The 12,516-nt window shown below is 37.4% G+C and overlaps 1 protein-coding gene across 1 annotated transcript; it reads right to left on the reverse strand.

The window, feature by feature from the left end:
• Positions 1 to 5,092: 5,092 nt before the first annotated feature.
• On the reverse strand, positions 5,093 to 12,251 carry LOC103336842 (Transcription factor jumonji (jmj) family protein / zinc finger (C5HC2 type) family protein). Its single transcript, XM_008239960.3, has 11 exons — positions 11,445 to 12,251; positions 9,837 to 10,221; positions 9,091 to 9,247; positions 8,791 to 9,010; positions 8,308 to 8,361; positions 8,148 to 8,227; positions 7,767 to 8,044; positions 7,259 to 7,654; positions 6,614 to 7,032; positions 6,161 to 6,442; positions 5,093 to 6,034 (listed from the first exon to the last, which is right to left on the reverse strand). The coding sequence occupies exons 1-11, from the start codon at positions 11,445 to 11,447 to the stop codon at positions 5,645 to 5,647; spliced, it is 2,664 nt and encodes an 887-aa protein (XP_008238182.2). The 5' UTR covers positions 11,448 to 12,251; the 3' UTR covers positions 5,093 to 5,644.
• Between the last annotated feature and the right edge of the window lie 265 nt (positions 12,252 to 12,516).

Consider the following 12,516-nt stretch of genomic DNA (forward strand, 5'->3'; position numbering starts at 1 on the left):
AATGTGGTTGATAGTTTAAGGTCAAATTAGTATTAAAATGTAGGATAAGTATTTTTTTATGCAAAAAAAAAAAAAAACCTCGAATTTGGGGTAGGTTTGGGGAAAATCCCCTCACGGGTTGGGAACTCCCAAAAATTCTTATCGGGGATGGGGATGGTATTGCCATACCCGACCTCGAACTAGCCTCTGCCATCCCTATTCGCATTCTTCTTATCCCTCACAAACACAAAGATTGGGGGTCAATAGCCACCATCCCTCTCCTCCTACCCTTTTCTCCCCTCTTTTGGCTTTCTTGATGACGAAGTTTTGATAAGGTTGCTGAGGTGGATCTATGTCAGATTTGTGCCAATCTGTTCATCTTCATCCTCCCTTGATTTGGTGCGGGCATAATCCGAGTGACTAAGAGCTTTAATTTTTCTTTATGTTTTAATTAGTTTTCTTGGTATCTCCGTATGAGAGTTTTTGTTTCATTATTTAAGTTGGTATGTGTTCAATTTCTCCAAGCCGTGTCCTAGCGTGGTTTTTGGCTTTCCTTTAAAAAAAGTCACTAGAGTAAAGCCATGTGATTGTGATTTGTTGCTAGATTTGTGATTGGGGGAGTACCATAGCCATGATTATTTTTTGTACCTCATTGACATGGAGCGTACAATAGCCATGATTATCTTTTGTACCTCATTAAAACATGTATTGGGTCCTTGTTGAGTCTAAGTATGAGTTCAAGTTATTGATTACCCTGTGTGGCTTTAGTAATCGAGCCTTTCGACTTTTATCAATGATGTTTCTATCAGTTAGCAAAAAAAAAGAGATTGATCATGACTTGTTTTTCTTCAAAATTTCATTATGTTTTTGTTTGACTTCTGTAGATCTGATATTTTCCTTTTCCTCAACGAAAGCTCGGAAATTGAACCCATGTCGATAACAAAACAACAAAGTCCTAACCCAACCTTATTTGCCTTCTATGGGTTTTATTTATTATTATCACTTCATTATTTTTTTTAAGTGATATGTGAATCAAAGAAAAATTTGAAAATACCTGCAGGATGACTCAAAATGTCCTAGAGGAGAGTGAATAAATTTAAGATTCTAATCAAATAAATAAAAATAAACTTCGGTAGCAAGATTGATATGGCTTATCAATCCTGTAACGTGTTGGGCATAAAATAAAAGAACACGCAGAGAATTATTTTACGTGGTAAAACCCCACCTCTGGGAAAATCCACGGGACTCCTCAGTCCAACACAAATCCACTATAGAACGATGATTACAAGAAGTACTCACACACTTATCCTAGACACATTCTAGATAATGTTTACCGACTTCTTCGTAACTCAACTTCAGTCACGGGATGATCTTCGACACTCCTTATGTTGAACGCAATACTGGCCACGATTGCTTCAAGCTCACCGGAGGAAAACCGCCACCACGGTCTTGGTGCCTTCAACCGTATGAGTCACCGACATGCATATGAATGCAATATGAATGATTAAAGTGTTTGATAAATCACCAAGTAAACATTGAACACTTGATGATTTATCTCAAATATACGCACAACAGCTTTTCTTAGAATTCTATATGCTCAAAACAAATATCTCAAAAGCTGTGACCAAGAAGGAGATGCACGCCTTGGCTTTATACAACTGTGTTGTTATCTTCCAAGAGATGATTCAAAAAACTAAGGTATCACAAACGTGCCAAATCAGATTTGATTGAAATAAAGTCCTATTCTATTTCGTCATCTTTTGTACTATAAAGGATGATTTTCCAATCATCAATTGATATCCAACAAAACAGTGTATATCAATATGTAAACAACGAAGCCAAATAGGATATTCATTCAAACATCCTTTCCAAGTCCAAGATGATGAAAACTTAATAATTTAACTTAAACCAAAATAGAGTCTAACTAGGAAAGTAATCTCAAGAGATAAAATCTAATCCTATTAAAAATAAGATCAAGATAAAAATACTTTAAGTGAAAAATAACTCCAATTAGGAATCCTATAATGAATGCATGATTATGTCATGATTTACCTGAGGTCAAGATTCTCATATGGTCAGGGCATGCCTCGGAAGTGTGAGGGTTGAAAGAGTAGTGCCAAAGTGCTCATCAACAATTCCTCACAAACTAATTTTCACCCTATACTAAAGTCTAGGAAATGCCAATACGAATTTCGTACTAACAAAATTAACAATGTTTAAGTTTCTTAATTGCATGGAATTTGCAGTGTTATTGTATTATGATTTTCTCACTTCCTTTTTGTCCACTTACACTCCCTTTTGTTTAATATACCATTTCAAATAAGGGAGTGTAAGTGGACAAAAGATAAGTGAGAAAATCAGCTCCGTTTATTTTTTATCTTTAGATGTTCTTGCTTTCAGTCTCTTTGGTGACTACTGTTTGTATGTTGCATCTCTCTTTTTGGAGTTTCAATGAATATATCTCTTTATTGCCCCCAAAAAAAAAAAAAAAGAGAGGAAGCTACATAACAAAGGAAGGCTTGATCGAAATACACACAAAATGAAACTTTGAATGGCAAGTCCATCGTAAGTCCTTCCGGCTCAAAGTTGTGAGTATGCCTAGTGCTGATGGTGAGAGTAACCAATCTCCCCCTAAACTTTTAGGGTAGCAAAAAAAAAAAAGTCCAAGTCCATCAAAATTGAAACGATTGTCCTTTTGATGAATCAAACCGTAACTCTGTAAATTCTTAAAACAAACCATAGGTATTGACTAGAAAATCTTGAGAGTAAAAGTCACATACCAAAATGTCCTAAGAGCAAGCACAATGGAGGCTCTAAGAGCACTTCCAGCAATTTGCCCCTTGCCATGGCAAGGGGGAGGGCTATGGCAATTACTATTCACGTGAATAGTGGCTGCCCTTTCAAAAGCAATGTGTGTTTCCAGCAGTTGCCCTTAGCCATGGCAAATACTATTCATTTTTTTTTTCACAACTTTTTTTACCTAAACAATTAATTTGGATAATATTTTCGGATAAGATTTTTGGGTTCCTACGTGTCAATACTATTCATATCTCATAATCAGATAAAATTTTCAGATAAGATTTTCGGTTTCAAATTTTAAATAAATTTCAATTTTTCAAATTTCAGATAAATTTAAAATTTTCGGATAAGATATCATGCTCCATGCCCCTCCGGTTTCAATAGAAGAAGCCATAATATGATAGAGAAAAATAAAACTTGAAAGTGAAAAAAATATTGAGTAGAAAGTGAATAATAGTAAAAGGAGAAGAAAATGTATGAGGATTTGGTGTTAAAAGTGAAGAGTATTTGTTGGTATTTATAGAAGAAGAAAAAAATCAGTAATTTTTTGGTTTTTTTTTATTGCACAAAATTGGCTGCTGTTGATTGGAGAAACAAATCTGATCGAGAGCCCAGAGTGCAACACGTGGAATCAGAGGCAATGTAGCACGACGCCATGGTAAAACTCGCCACCTACCATCGGGTCCCACCATCTTCCCGAGCTTTGTTTTGCTATCGAAATAAGATTTTGGCCCAAACCACCCCCACCCCAGTCCCTACCCTTGGTTGCATTGCTAGAAATGCTCTAAATGGGGTTGCACCATCCTTGGGCTTTAAAAGGTAGCACCTAGGGTCGAAAGTCATCCCTAAGAGCTGCCCAAAGAACAAGGGTGGGGTTTAGGCCCAAAATTGTTTCAGTGAGAAGGGCTAGCCCGACAGAGATGGGGCCTTTAACCCAAAGCTAGTCCTCGAGCAAGATCACCTTTAGTTCCACTGAGTTTGAAGTCAAGAATAAAATTTTTTAAAAAATCTACAAAAATTTCAGATTTTTTAAAAATAAATACTTAGTTGTAGTTTACTTCCCACACCAAAACTCTATACAAATTTCTCTCATCATATCTCATATGAATAGTTATTAAAAACACTACAAAGACTATTCATGTGAATAGTACTACCCTCCTCCCACAAATGAAAAATAGGTGGAATTGCTCTAATAGAAGTAAGTTGCTTTCAGATTTCCACGTAGTGGGCCCCACTGCCAATTGTTGATGTTGTTACTTTTTGTTTTTTTTTTGTTTTTTTTTTTTCTGTTTGTTGTTACCTTGTGTCTGCTTTTAATATTATATTAGTTTTCAAAATCTCATCCAAATTTTACTTTTTTATTTATTTATTGAAATGTTCATTAAAAAAAAATAATGTAATACAAACATCCATGAACACAAGATAAGTTTCCAACAAAAAAAATTAGCATGTAAAATACAAAATTAAAACATTTAGAGCTCCAAATATAGAGCTTCATTGTGGAAAAGATTCCTTTACAACCCAAAAGATTCCACCGAAGCTCTAAATGGAGTTCCATCCACCATTTGTAGAGCCTATTTTAGAGCCTACCATTGGGCTTGCCCTAAAATTAGAACTCACAATCGAGGCGAAAAATTAAACCCAAAAGAAAACTCACCCATGCCTCCCAAGAGCAAAAATGCCTTCGTTCTTAGCTATTTGTGTGAATTCTGCCCTCATTTCATATGATACACTACGGAATTTCAATATTCCCAGAAATCCAAACCTTGTGCAACCCAATCAATTCATTGAGCTCATTCTGATTTTTAATTTAGACCACAAGGAGAGTCTTGAATAGTTCAAAGAGTTGGCAACATCGGCGGGTCGAAGCCGTGAGGAAAATAATTTTGGTACCATACATCTGAATCCGATTATCCAACAAGTTTTTGGGCCTTGGAAAGTTCATTTGAATATATGCTTCACACCGTTCCAAGGGAACCCATGACGATCAATTCGACCATCATCGGGCTCTTTTCGAAACAGTGAGGAATTCACTCCTTAGTCCACCCCAAGCAAGGACCCCTTAAATCTCATTGAAACTTGATAAACCAAAGGCATATGAATCAGAAGAAACCACATTTTGGTATTGCTAAGAATTTGGTCATAAAAAGAGGCGTGAAGAAGATCATGTCATGTCCGCATCAATTCTTAACATTCGAACCTAAAGAAATGAGAGAACAAAAACCCGAAGACTGCTGTCGATTTGCATTGGAACCCCAAATCTGAGAAGTACAACCATGAACAACTAAAATACAAGCACAGAGAGAGAGAGAGAGAGAGAGAGAGAGAGAGAGGCATTTTCTCTGCATTTTATTCAACTAGTTGTCAAGGTTACAAAAAAGAATAAAGAACCTGTAATAATAATAAAAGGAAGCAGCGAGAGAATAGTTGCAGTGAGAGATGAGTGGGAATACCCACTTCACTCACAAGAATTGAACCAACTGGCTGACTGATTAACAAAAACAAATTTACATGGAAATTCCACTAACCCAATCTCTACTCTGTTTAAGCTTTTGCAGGAATGAAGGTTCTCCTGCCAAAGATGGAAAAATACCCCGGCCCGAGAACCTCAAGAATCACCAACAGTGCAAATTGCCCCAATTTCAGGGCCTGCACAAAGAATGTGAATTTTTTTATCCTAGGTTAATAATAATTTGTTGTCACTGCTCCCAGAATCAAATCTTTAGCTTTTTACCCGTGTTGTTAGATCCCCGTTAGAGAAGATGAAGTTGTAGTTAGCAAGGTCAGGTTCTATGATCATGCTCTCTCTACAGGGTAGGCAGGCCAACCAGATAGTTGGCTCTTCCTCCTCCTAGCAATCTAATCTTTAACTTAACCTGCTGCTGCTCTCTGACCCTAGGAATGACGGGCCTTTGACTTTAAGGCGCTTCGGACCAATCTCTATTGGCGGTGGTCCCCTCCGTCTCTTTCCCGACTCAAGCTGGTGGTATCTATCCTTTCTGTGGTGTTCTCGCTGTCTACTAACCGATTCTTCATTGGCCAACTTCTTAAACTTGATAGAGATGGGAATTGTACTTCCTCTAGGGACGACGGTACTTCCTCTGGAAAACCTGCCCTCCATAGGAGCGCACTCAGAAACTCCTTTGTAAGCACTAGTTGTAAGAAACTTAGTTGATTCACCAGTGCTGCAAGAATACTGTGGGACCGATGGCCCACATCTTCTTTCAGCTTGCAGTTTCTTCAGTCGCTTAAAACCCTGCTTTTTTTCCAGTAATTGAAAACCATAAGTTGTGAAGTCGCACAGCACAAACAGAAATCAAAGAATCATGATAACTAATCGCATGCATCAGAAATTAAAAGTACATGTCTCCATGAAGTTTACCTGGTTCTCAGAATGCTTTGATGACGAGATATCATTTACACTTCTTTTGTCCACCTTCAATGATGAGCGGCGCTTAACCCTAAAGATCTCAGAATCAGAATCATCACTGCCTTGATCCACAACATGCCTAACCTCTGATCCATTACAATTTCTTGGGCGCGCACTAGAACATTCATTGTATGATGGAGAGGACTGAGAAGACTCATATGTACTGCGCGCTAATTCTTCAGAAAGCCTTTTAGAATTTAGAGCTTCTGTGTTAGTGTTAGCATTTCCCTGTACCTGCCAGGAAACATATGAACACTACATTACACTTGGTTACTCAGAAAATTGCTTTTCATTTCACTAAAAGTTGTCTTAAACCTACTGGAGAGCAAATTTACTTAGTGAACGAACATTATGCACTAGAATACAAAAAGGAAGCCACATTGAGCAAATAGAGCAATATCTTACATTATTGGGTGCTGATAAGCTCTCACGAGGCTCTAAAAGAGAACAAAGAGTTGATGCCGCACATGAAAGGGAAGCATCTGACACTGCAGGACTTGAACATTTTGCACCACAACTCAACATGGGCTGACCATGAGAACCAGGTTCTGGCTCTTGTGACCGATAATGAGTTGTGCTAGTAAGTTTAGGATTCAACTCAAATTTTATCTCACAATAACGAGAGTATCCTTTCTCTTCTCTGCTCTGAGACGAGATTAATGGATACGAATAATAGTCATCGCCATTTTCACCAAGCCCTTTTATCTCCTCTAACATACCATCTTCCATTTCAAACTTTCTGGCTGCAGCTTCCAGTTCTGTTATTTCCTCTCTTAAAAAGAGAATAGGGTTGCTTCCACATGAGAAGTCAAGAGACTTTGCCTCTGTATTGGACAACAAAATCACAATTAGCAACCACATGATTTGAGTTAAAGAGTCTGCTTAACTATCCATATGAATTTTAAACTAAGCTCGTGAAAAATATATTTTATTTTAAATAATATATATGTATGTATCACTATGAATGGGACAATTCAAGGACATTCCATACAAGTCTGAGATGAGTAGTTCAAGACTTCATAAAGTTTATTCATACAGAAGAAGGCATACCATGTCGAAGGCACACAGGATGCATGTAACAGTTGCAATTAATGTAAGCTACATAGCAATCGCGCTTGCAGAGGCTGCAGAGAATGGTTCCATAGGAGTTTGGTAAAACACCAGTGCATGCACCTGACTTCATTAAAGACCAACGAGCACGATGCTGAAAGCGCATCAATCTAACAAAAGAAGTCTTAATGCATTGATGGGAGACCAAATCAGCAGATGAATATTCAGAATCTTCAAGTTCTAAACTTGTGTACAGAAGCATGGCTTCTTTACACAGAAGTTCTTCGTGAGGAAGCAGGGGCATCCTGTTAAGAAGCGCATAACGACGGCTAGCAATAGCACCTAAAGGGAACCAATCACCAATTGCAAAGTTGACTGCCTCACCACAGTTGAAACCTATATTACAATGTAAAATGCTATTAAATCCACATTTCTCTAAAGCAAAGAAAAATAAGACAGACAAAGAGGCATAGTAATATGAAGGGGAAAAGTAAAATAGAAAGCCTACCATGACTGAATCCAGCATGGTATGCTCTAGGGAAAGTAACGACAAACTCTCCTGGCTTTTGCACAGCCTTGTAGACAGGGACATCATGTTCCAACAAAATATTGGGAGGAAACAAAGTTGTTTTCCCCAATAATACATCAAAGGCTCCATCCTCGCCATCAGTTGATATGATATCACGCGTGTACACATGCTCCTTGACTACCTTTTCAAATTGAAGAGCAGCTTGACCAGGAATTCCATACCAGGTTTTGGATGCACCACAATGATGATAATTAATACTGCCATACGAAATAAAAGTTATAAGAATATAATTAATAATAATTCTTGGAATATGAAAGGAAACACAGTGTTGCCTTATTGAGGTTCAAAAGTGACATATACCTGTACAAATAATGATCCTCCACGTGCCAAGCAAACATACTAAATATCATTCCAATGTATAGCATGGGATCAGTTACACCCTGTTATAAATCCAACATAAGTAACCAAGGGATACAGGCTATAAATAATGCAAAAGAGCTTACAGAAGTAGTCTCATTACCGGAATTGCAGTTTCCAGAAGACGCAAAATGGAATTGGGTAACCTCGAAAGATTCTGAAATCACGAAAGTGGGTGAATCAGTTAACATGCATGTCACCACATACCGTGAACAAATGGGAATATTACTCTTAAGAGGAAAAAAAAATAAGAGGTTAAAAAATAGAGAGAAAAAATGGAGCACAAGTAAACTCAATCTGTACAAAGTCAGAACGATCCTTCAATTTGAAGGGGAAAAACACTCTTTCTCTTAATAATAATAACAGCCCCAAAGGCATTTTGGCAACAGTACTCTTATGCCTTCGTGTTTACTGTTAGGGTTGGATTGGGCCGTGTTGAGATGCACACCACTAATGTGTACTTTTTTTTGTGTCATGTACTTGACATCACTTTAGGCGCATTAGAAACTGAACATGGAATGAGACTGAGATATATCAACCACCTACAGATTCAATAAACAGAGAGAAAGATTGGCAGAATGAACACCTTTAAATTCCATTTGCTACTTCCAAGCGGATCACTGCAAGAAGAGGAAAAGGCACTGCCCTCTACATCACATGCATATTCAACAGTTTCTGTCTTTCCACAAGCAATTTCTTGCCAAAATTCTTTTTCCAAGTACGTGGCAGGAAGAGAACCAGAACTACAATATCGACGAGCAAAAGCTTTGTTTGCCATTTTCTCGAAATCACGGAATGTATAATTTCTGTAAAATTAAACTCATTCAAAAAACAGAAGACATGATAAAATAATGAATAAAAAATTTCAATTAGTAGAAATTCTCACCTTCCGCTCATGAAAAATGTGACCTTGTCATCATTGTCCCACTCAGCAAGACGAAGAGGCTGTACCCTAGTTGTGAACTTGAAACCTGCTTTCTCCCTCATCAATACAACCCCAGCTGGAGTAGAAGCACTCAAAGGGGATATAATCTTGCATATACCTGAACATGACATTGCAGGTTAGAAAGGGAAAAGTTGGTCATATTCCACTCATGTGAGAAAAAATAATCACGATATTTCTCCAACAGATACTGTATTACATGAAAAGGAAAGATATTAGTAACATTATTCAATAACACATGGCGATGGCAAAGAAAACTTATGCACATAATGAATGGTTTAGGGTTTTTTGCATAAAGTCAATATTACATGAACTGACTAGAGACGGGACCACTTTTTGAGGATAAATAAATCAGTTGTATCAATCCAAAAAGCACTAAAAAAGAACACTAAATCTTTAGTCGGTTAGCATTAGATGGGTCTCAGTAGGTCCACAATAACATCTTTCTCTTTTGCATCATTAACAAAAAACAAACATTAACATCCGACCCGGGATTACTTGCATTTGGTTTAAGGATGTCAAAATGTTCATACACAGGCAGTGAGCTGCACAAACTCATGTGCATGTCTATACCAGCCACCATACACGTATCAAAATCACAAATGTAATACACAGTCAATCAATTCAAACGTTTCAGGACAAAAGTAAGAAAAGAAAATATACAGAGTCAATCAGTTCAAATAGCATACCATATTTTGAAGCTTCTGGAGCTATCTTCTGTAAATAAACCAAAGGATCCTCAAACTCCTCCTTTGCTGGATAGTATACAGGACACTCAGGAATTTTCTCAGTCCAGTCTAGATCACTTGTTTCAAACTTATCCACCCTACGCTTTGAAAAAACATCTTTTCCATGTGAAGCACCACTGGACAGAGAAACTGGGTCGGAACCTCCCTGTAATCTAATACCACAGGAAGCTGAAGCTTTTAAAGCATCGCCTCCACTTCGAGCCATCATATTAGTTAACTTTACAGGCTCGGTACCAGTTTCCGATCTCATACGCTGAAGCCTTCTACGCTTCAGAATTTCTAATCCATTTTTGGCCTCTTTGGACAAACAAACCCTTCCTTCCACCTGTTAAACAAACAGCTAGGTCATGTACTTGAATTACAAAATATGAAATGTGAAACGAATTCAATTCATGCATGCATAAGTTCATACAACACCACTCTTTCCTAGAAGTAATGATCCAAAAATTATTCAACAAACTCAGCCACATAAAAGTTCAACACGGTATGGTCAGATTATGTGCTTATATCTGTAATGTTTCGTTTGATGAATTTTCATAATAAAAACAAAAAAACCAAAACTGCCTGCCTCAAAATCCTCTTATCAGTACCTACCCACAACCTTATCGGAGAAAACTATGATGTCAATCTATTGAAACCCTATGGAACGAGAAACAAAGACATTCTACTACATTAGCAAAAGATACATGATATACAATGAACCCATACAAACATAAGCCTAAACTAATATTTATATAACAGCCGACGAAGTGAATGTCATGCTCCGCTTAATCAGTTCTGAATTTAACCATCCTTATAAGGCACTGAACATAAAACTACAACCACTTTATGTAAATCACATGATCAACAACATTTAAAAACGCATGTCATAATAACGATTGCAATTTAAGACGATCCATGTAAAAAGTTTCAAACTTAGAAACAATATATATATATATATATATATATAGGAAAAGGAAAAACAGAGGGAAAGCTAAAGACCCCAATAGACATAATGAAAAAAATTCCTAAAGAAACTCCTAAATATCTTCAAAACCCAACAATCATACGCAGTCAAACTGTTGAACCATCTGTTAAGTTCATCACCAGCGAAACCCAAATATTACAGCAGCATTAAAAACTGAACTGAAAAACAAATAAAAATCTAGAAGCCAAAAAGTAATAATAAACACCCTCGAAAATCGAAACCCCTCCAGAAACTATAATTACTAACAAAACTGAATTGAAAATTTCCGTAGAAAAAAATCAATTAAAATTTCCGTAGAAAAAATCAATGAAAATTTAGTAAAAAAACTCTCCTCCTAAAGGCATTCCAGCCATTCATGCGTATCGTGAATCCCACGAATGCAGAAGGCAATTTTTTTGACAAATCAATTTTTAGAAAATAGAAGAGAGAAAATAAATAAATATAAGCATTGCAGAAAAAGCGAGAGCAATGTACAAGATCTGAACGCTGAAACAGAATAATAGAAAGAAAAAAAAATTAAAAAAAGTCAGAACGTAAAAGAAAATAAAATAAGAATGGTAAGAGAACAAAGCAAAACACACCATCTCATTCCGAAGTCGCTCTTTGTACGCCTCCGTCTTTGTTCACCGCAACACACAAAGGATAAGAAACAAAAACCGCAGAAACCGAATCCAAATCGGAGAACCAAACCCTAGATCACAATCCCAGCCACGGCCAATCAACAGCAAGCCTCGAACGAGAACCAGGCAGCCCACATTCTCACCAAACGTGCAAAACGGCAACGTAAAGCTTCGAAATCAGAGATCCAAAGCCTCCAACCACCGAGTCAACGAAAAAACAGGAACAAGTTCGAAGACAGTCGATGAGAGAGGAATATACAGCGGTTTTCCGGCAGAAGATGGATGCTACTCGCCGGAGGCAAAGCGGTTTTCCGGCGACGTAGGAAGCTTCCCGGCAAAAAGCAGGGAGAGAGAAATAGTGAAAGAGAAGGGGGAGAGAGAGAGAGAGAGAGGGTGGGCTAAAGAAAGAAACCGAAAAAGGTCTTCGAGGAGGATAATTTATAGTTTTATAGCCGTAAAATATTAAACGCTTTTATTGAGTCTCGTCTGTTCTCACTAGGAAACTGGATTGGTTAAGGAAATTAATATAAAAAGGGAAATTAATTACAAGTAAATTTTTTTAAATTTTTTCTCTAAATTGTTTTTGAAAAAATAATTGAAGTATATTAAATATTTTAATGAGAAAATAGAAAGTTTGTGTGAACCAAAGTGGTGGTTGTTAGGTGGTTCAACCAAACGCTAGCCGGCCAAAACGCGTTTTTACTTCTCTGCCCGCGTTTCGCTGGATCTGGAAGCCTTCCGTTTTTCTTTTTAGCACGATAGTACCCCGGAAAGAACTTCGGTTGGGGTATAAAAAGGAGGGAATAAATGCTTTAGAGTAAGGGTATTTTAGTCTATTCGGACGACGGTGTTATCGAAGAGTTCTGGTTGCTGTTTGGGTCAGAGAAAATGAAAGTTACAGGAAAGACGGAATTATCACGTGTGTAAAAGCCTGAGTCTCAACAAATACCAGTAGGCGGAAATCTGACCGTTGATTGGGTTACGGGGTCTTGATTTGGACGGATCAGATTTGACAAGAATACAGAGTCTGAAA

This window comes from Prunus mume, linkage group LG7 (assembly GCF_029339155.1).
Source record: "Prunus mume cultivar Tortuosa linkage group LG7, ASM2933915v1, whole genome shotgun sequence".
Lineage (NCBI taxonomy): Eukaryota > Viridiplantae > Streptophyta > Magnoliopsida > Rosales > Rosaceae > Prunus > Prunus mume.

What these genes read in the sequence shown, in the direction of transcription:
- LOC103336842 (XM_008239960.3), bottom strand. An exon ending in ACATTTTTCATGAGCGGAAG is followed by an intron (nt 9,011 to 9,090) that starts GTGAGAATTTCT and finishes TTAATTTTACAG; the next exon opens with AAATTATACATTCCGTGATT. An exon ending in CCATGCTGGATTCAGTCATG is followed by an intron (nt 7,655 to 7,766) that starts GTAGGCTTTCTA and finishes ATTGTAATATAG; the next exon opens with GTTTCAACTGTGGTGAGGCA.